Source organism: Nanorana parkeri, unplaced genomic scaffold, assembly GCF_000935625.1.
Source record: "Nanorana parkeri isolate BGI_ZX_2015 unplaced genomic scaffold, ASM93562v1 scaffold1143, whole genome shotgun sequence".
Classification (NCBI taxonomy): domain Eukaryota; kingdom Metazoa; phylum Chordata; class Amphibia; order Anura; family Dicroglossidae; genus Nanorana; species Nanorana parkeri.
This window is the reverse complement of record NW_017307411.1, coordinates 261,373-268,937: the sequence shown is the minus strand read 5'-3', so window position 1 is coordinate 268,937 and position 7,565 is coordinate 261,373. Positions and strand designations below refer to the sequence as shown.

At 40.2% G+C, this 7,565-nt stretch overlaps 1 protein-coding gene across 2 annotated transcripts in view; it reads left to right on the top strand.

Moving 5' to 3' along the window:
* LOC108796648 (F-box-like/WD repeat-containing protein TBL1X) overlaps positions 1-7,565 on the top strand; it is a 133,270-nt gene that overhangs the window by 111,957 nt on the left and 13,748 nt on the right. For both annotated transcript variants that reach the window (XM_018568143.1, XM_018568144.1), the window contains exons 9-10: positions 1,257-1,317; positions 5,402-5,523. In XM_018568143.1, the coding sequence (XP_018423645.1) occupies positions 1,257-1,317; positions 5,402-5,523 (183 nt within the window). The remainder of the gene's footprint in view (positions 1-1,256; positions 1,318-5,401; positions 5,524-7,565) is intronic.

Here is a 7,565-nt window from a genome sequence, read left to right as displayed (position 1 = left end):
TAATAATAATTATTATTATTATAATAATATGTTTCATTCCAAATTTTCTAGTTTTGCATAATTATCAGTAAAAAAAGGCAAAAAGCAAAGGGATTTAAACAAAATGAAGACTTAACAAAACTGCAAGAATTGTAAAAGAGATTAGGGACTTGCAAAAAGTCTCAGCACATAAGGATTAGAACTACAGTAAAATCAATGTATGCTTTAATTTCAATCTTATTTCTGTAGTTGCAAAATAATAAAGACTGCCATGTGCGCACACATTAATTGTCTGGAAACTTAAAAAGGTTTGTTTGGCCCCTCCTTCTCCTCTGCAGGTTAAAGCTGATGAGGATTGATCCAGGAAAAATCTCAGTCCCATGATTTAGTGATACTTTCCAAGAAAAAAAGTTATGTTACTGATACATGTTTTGTGGCTTAGAAATTACACTTTATATTTTCCTAATTTTCACTAATTTCATCTTTTCAAATTGTTTTATCACTTTAATGCAATTTATTCTTCTAACTGAAATTCATAAAACCGAGTCTCTAAACTATATATATATTATATATAATCTAAGTATAATATCTATCCTATATAATATATATTATATATAATATAAGTAGAACATGCCACTGACAGCAAGCCACAGTATGTCCTGCTAAACATACCTCCCAATGTTAGACTTTAGAGGGACAGCAAGGAGAAAGGTTAAAAGCAGTGTCGTGGCAAAAAGTGGGCGTAGCTATATGACGCTTGATATTCGGCATTATTTAAAGGGGCATTGTTAAATAGAGTCTACGTTTAGCCCTCATTCACACGAGTAACAGCTGGCCCTTACAGGTCCCTGCTACGCGCCTGGCCATATAGGGCCGCTCGCAGGAAGGACAGGTGCTGCATGTGAGAACACATGCAGCAGCCTGTTCTTCCCCCCTGAATGAGAGCTAACTCACATCACAGGACAGTCCCACAGAAATCGGGACAGTTGGCGGGTATACTTAAAAACAGGTAAACTTACAAAGCATTATACTGATGGATATATGCAAATGCCTGCGTGGTGATTAAAGTGTAATAAATTATATGATTTCTAATTTGAACAAGGAACAGTACATAAGTCACAGATGTACCAAATGAAAAATCAATTAACAGGCAAAAAGTAAAGCAGTTAATAGTAAAACTATTTTAATGGCAAACCATTATTTCTGCATGTAGGACAAATTCACAATCTCAGCTTAACAGTTGCAAAGTTTTCACTTCCTTTCTATTTTTTATGTAGACCACAATCATTTGGGATGCTCATACAGGAGAAGCAAAACAACAGTTCCCTTTCCACTCAGGTATGGCTGACATATTGTTTCTTGTTCACATATATGAACAGTTTACAAACTTTTACTAGGTCAAATACCACCAGCTGTCTTTTTAAAGCTAGAAATAAAATTTGCAAATGTGGTTATTTTCAAACAGGGCCGGCGTTAGTATACAGGCAACACAAGCAGCCGCCTGAGGGCGCTGGTGAGCAGGGCGGAAAAATCAGCACAGACCCAGCATACAAATTTCCTGAGATAGATCAAAGTGAAGCAGCTCCGTCCTGTGTAATTGTCATGCCCCGCCCCCTCTTCTCTGAATGCTTCACTGTGCCTCACTCATATGCTCTATACTCTGCACTGTCATTTCTCATATGTACACCAGCACTATACAGAAAAATCACATAGCATTCCTATCACACTGCGTTAACTCCACGTTCATGCGGCGTGCATGCCCGTATCGGGATGTTCCTGGGAGGGATAGGTGCTGCATGTAGCAGCCTGTTGTTTTCTATGGGAGGACGCGGCCATATGATGTCATACGCAAAGCCGAGCTGCACATTTGTGCAGGTCTGGGTGTCCGGGATCCATCACATCTGCGTTTGAGCACGGACGTGCATATGACAGCGTACGGCCGCATCCTCCCACAGGGAACACTGTCTCGGGAACGAACGAAACGTGCACACCATACTGACGTGGATGGCTCAACCTAATGCAGTGTGAATGAGGCCTAAAAGGTTTCTACACCATCAACCACTATTTCCGTATCTCACAGCATTAACACGTGCTGCATTTATGCCGCATAATCCTGTCTATAGACATTTCATTTTACACAACTATACTACAACATTTTATTCTTTTTTATTCAGGAATAAAAAATGCTTCACTTTTAACTTCTAACCCTAACTTTATTACACACCTACAACATCCACCCTAAAACATAAAAAATAATAAAAACACAATACGACTGTTTGCCCATCATGATGTCACAGCGCATTCCATACCTCCTAAATCACGTTTAACTATATGCTGACCGCTGTGTTTACACCCCCTTCCTGGCCAGGCCATTTTTCAGTATTCAGCGCTGCGGTACTTTGACTGACATTTATTTCGTCATGCAACGCTGTACTGAAATTAATTTTATACTATTTTTTGGGGACAGATAGAGCTTTCTTTTGGTGGTATTTAATCACCACTGCGGATTTAATTTTTTACTATAGTAAGGAAAAAATGACCAAACATTTTTACATTATGTTATAATACAATTATTATTGTCCAAATTTTTGGTAAAATATAAAAGACGGGGTCATGTCGGGTAGACATCAAACATGTCAAGCTTTCAAATTGCCCGCACCCATCAACATGGGCACAATCCTCGATTTCTCACAGATGCGCACCCGACGCATGTTTGCATGCATGTATGTATGGGTGGGGACTTTAAAAAAAGTTAGATTTTTTTAAATTATTTTTTATGTGTGACTTTAAATATTTTTTTGGGAAACTTTTTTATTTATTTTCTAATTTTTCTTCACTTATTGATATCGCATAGGGGGCTAAGAAAACCCCCATATGTGATAGCAAAGAGAAGTTACAGGTCTTCTTTATGGAGACATCAGGGGTCTCCAAGACCCCTAATGTCACCTAGGACATCCCAGAAAAACTGTCACATGACACTAAAAAAAAGTATTGGTAGTTGGTAATGGCGAGTACTTGAGGAAAAGTATTGGTACTCGGCCTGGAAAAATGGTATTGGTGCCTCCCTACTCCGGTCCATGCCTGTACCAAGGTACCGACATGTAGTAATATCGATGGGAGGCAGAGTTAAAAGACTTCATTTTTGAGAATGTCACCACACGTCTATTCCTCTAAAACTAGAAGCCCCTCTGCCACTATGGCAGACGGGGCTTGTAGTTCCTCCTTCCTGTGGCTGGATGATGTGGCTGTGCATGGTTCTGTCCAACTGTAAAATTAAACAGCAGCCTGTGCGGAGAAGAGCCCCATGATTCAGTTAGGGGGGGAGGTGGGGTTGCAATCTGACCATTTCTCACTCTACATGGGTGTAACATAAAACATGGTCAGCAAAGTTAACTTAGCCTTTAAAGTGCAATTTTCTCCTAGTGAGGTAATGCCTCCATATTTTTTGGTAGACCAAGCAATGTGGTCAGGGACTGCACTAGTGTAAGGCTGCATAGCCAGCTCTCTGAGGGCACGAGGGGGGGGGCGCAAAACTGCACCTTCATCTGAGTAGGCAAAAATCCTGGCACCGGCCCTGTTTGCAAATACAGTTATTTGTTTTTTCTGTTAAAAAAAAACGTGTGTTGATGTTTGGGAGGGACAGTCCCTCTTTTGAAACCTTAAAAGATAGCCTTGGTATATTCAGATGAGCATGAACTCTTCCTGGACCAGTTGTCTGGGTGAGCAAGGGTATGTCTTTTACCTTAAAATTATTTCTCTTTTCTATCTCAAGACAGCTGGTAGGTATGGCTATTCATAGGAAGCCATTGGGTTCTATGACAGCTTAGCTATCATTCACTAAATGACAAGCCCACAGTGTCAATTATAGCTTTAAAAGTTATTATTTTAAAGGTTTGATTTTGGAGGTTATTGTTTAGTGTGTTTTGATGTGTTTCCATTTTTATTTCTGTTTTCATCACTCTGTGGGGTCTGTTTATAAACAATTTGCAGGGCCCATCACACTGCGAATATCTATGAATCTTCGTTTTGGGTGAACAATGCAAAAAAAGATTGTTTCTGATATTTCTTTTCGTGTAATACTACATTATGGCCACTAAATGGAGCTAATGAGCATAGGCAATAAATGCTTAGGGGTCTATTCACAAAGCTGCCAAAGGATCTGGCCGTAGCTTCGGCCGATCCTTCGGCTGGCTTCGGCCCCAGGACCCCTTCGGTTCAGGAGAACCGAGGGGGTGCTGTACGGGCTATTCACAATAGCCCGTACAGCTCCCGATCACGGCCGAGCAGCTCAGTCGATCGAAGCAAGCCGATGTACGGCTGATTTCAGCCGATATACGGCTGAAATCAGCCGTACCAGCCTGAAGTGAATAGCCGAACAGTGTTCGGCTCACTTCACTTCTGATCGGTCATTCACTCGGCTGCCCTCGGCAGCTTTGTGAATAGACCCCTTAGTTTTTCCCCAAGCTATTATATTAAAGAGGAACTTTACCCATATCTTTGAAATGACAACGGCACCTTTAGAAATGTTTAGTAATGGCAAACTACAAACACATACTTCTAGATAATTGCCGGCTTTTTATGCTTTGCATACTTTATATTTCTTTTCCTCTCCATTTTTCACACAGTGGCCATTTTTACTAAGGTTACTAGATCTCCTTTTACTTCCTGGAACTCTGGCACATGTGACTAGGACATGTGATCATACACATCATCTCAGGGGAGGAAAATGCCTTTCCCTGGATCTCGTGAGATTTCCCAGCAATGCTCTGCTGATGTAACCTTCCTAGGATGCAATGCTTGGGCACGACTACATCATTTGTGCCCAAGAGGACCAGGAAGTAGTAAAAAAGACATTGTAAGTAAAATGTTTATTTAACTAATGAATGGTAGATGATTTCATATCAGCATGCAGAGCTGCATGCTGATGTGATTTTTAGTGAAAGGGGGTAAAAGTCCACTATACGCAATTTCCCTCATCGTTTCTAAATAAAGGGCCACAGTCAGTTGCTTAATTTGAACCATGCCCAATCTGTTGAATAAATAAATAAATAAAATAAAAAAGCTTTTTATTTAATATAATTGGGTGGTCTGGCCTAGAACTGACCTGGAAGAAGACTGAAGAAGATTTATAAATATTCAAACTTTTATTTCACTTTCAGCACTTATTAAGTCCGACTGTCCTGTTAGTTAAGCAGTGGAGGGACCGAGGAGGGCACCATTTTGGGGCTTTGCTTAGGGCATCAGTTTCCCTTAATCTGGCCTTGAACTAGACCCTTGCTTTTAGAAACTATATTTAAGGGTTTGATGTTCAAATTGCCAGAGAAGTCTATGTGCAAATGGGTTAACTATAAAGGTATCGAATATTTTTCAGTGCTGTGGAATTCTACCAGGATAATACAATGCTTTTATATTTTGTCTGCAGCTCCAGCCCTAGATGTGGATTGGCAGAACAACACCACCTTTGCATCTTGTAGCACAGACATGTGTATTCATGTTTGCAGACTGGGATGTGACCGTCCAGTAAAAACCTTTCAAGGACACACGGTAACCATTTTATTATTTTCTGCATCAGTTAGCACCCAGATCATGTGTGAAAAAAATGTCAGGCAGAACATGGTACAGCTAGAACAGATCATTTGTTTTTGTGGTACGTTAGTTTTCTTAAGTATAGATGCCAGTGGGAACGAGAGTTTAATATAAAATACAGCTACTATGTGACTATTTTGATGTAATTATTCTTGTGGACGAGTAGGGGTGCTATATACAGTATATCTATTTAAGAACTTTCTCCCTCTTTTGAAAAAAAACATTAACTGTACAGATAAGAATGACAGATTATAAAAAGTAACAGATTCATCCAGCCCTTTCTTGAGAAGCTTGGACATTAAGGACATGCACCCTTGCTAGTCTACAGTGCTGTCATAAAGTGGATTTTACATGAAGCCCATTCTCCTTAAAGGGGAACTTTACCCATATCTTCAAAATAACAACAAAGACACCTTTGGAATTGTTTAGTAATGGCAATCTACAAACAGATACTTCTAGATAATTGCCGGCTTTGTATTCTTTGCACACCTTATTTCTCCTTTCTTCCCCATTCTGACATTGTCCATTTTAACTAAGGCAGGTTATTAGATGTCCCTTTACTTCCTGGAACTCTGGCACATGTGACTAGGACATGTGACCATGCACATCATCTCAGGGGAGGAAAATGCCTTTTCCTGAGATCTCATGAGATAAGATTTCCCAGCAATGCTCTGCTGATGTAGCCTTCCCAGGATGCTATACTTGGGCCATTTGTGCCACAATTTACCAGAAAGTAGAAAAAAGAAATTGTAAGTAAAATAAAAACAAGTTTGTTTAGCTAATGAATGGAAGATGATTTCATATCAGCATGCAGAGCTGTATGCTGATGCGATTTTTAGTCAAAAGGGGTAAAGATCCAGTTTAAGTGACATCTGTTCAGCTCATTATTGCAGTGACTTCTGTGCTGAAGCCTTCAAGCAGAGTCATAGTTTTGTTTTCATTTGTTCAGCTTTTTTAGTTTTCCGCCTTGCTGAAAGAAACCTGTTGTTTACAGAACTGAGTAGCTCAGAGAGGTGACTCATCCCTTATTAAAAGATTTAGGGGTCTATTCACAAAGCTGCCGAAGGATCTGGCCGTAGCTTTGGCCGATCCTTCGGCTAAATTCTATTGGGCGGAGCTAGCTGTCACTGCTAGCTCCACACAATCGTTTTCTATTTACTTTTGTTTATTTTTTTCACTCTTTTTCTGTTCTGCTGTTCGGCATCTTTAAGAATAGCCCCAACAGCAGTGAGAAGCCTGCCGGAGGTTCGGCTCAGCCGATCCAGATGTTGGATCGGCTGAGTCGAACTCCTTCTGCACTTCGGGTCGGCAGGAACATGCCGAGGATGTTCGGCCGACCCGAAGCCACGCGAAGCAAGCCGATGTACAGCTGAAATCAGCCGTACCAGCCTGAAGTGAATAGCAGAACAGTGTTTGGCTCACTTCACTTCAGATCGGTCTTTCACTCGGCTGCCCTCGGTAGCTTAGTGAATAGACCACTTAGTCTGATGATTCAATCAAACAAATCCAGCCTCAAGGCAAGCAGCTTCTTTTGTGCTTTCTCTTTAGCTAACCCATAGCACTATAGGGAGCCTTTGACATCAGTTACATGTTTATTTGTAAAACAATGATTGCATAGATATGGTTAAACAGATATAAACCAAAGTTTTAAATGTTTTAAACTTAAAGCCGAGTTCCAGGCAGACATTGAAAAAACCAATGAATTCAATTATGTATTCATTTAAAAAATCATTACATTTTAAATGCATCTAGCTTGTAATCCCCTGTAGAGCAGTCCTCAAAGGGAGGGGTAGCACTTGGGGCCAGTCAGGTGTGCTGCATTTATTGCTGGTTCTCCATTGTCCAACCCGAGGGTAGGAAGGTGACCTAGCTGTGTTGCTTAACTAAATTTCAGGTCAATATCTTCACTGTGCTCCTGTCTCAGGATTGAATGGACAAAAATGTACCTGTCAGAAAACATAAATTAATAAATAAATGATTGATATATATATATATATATA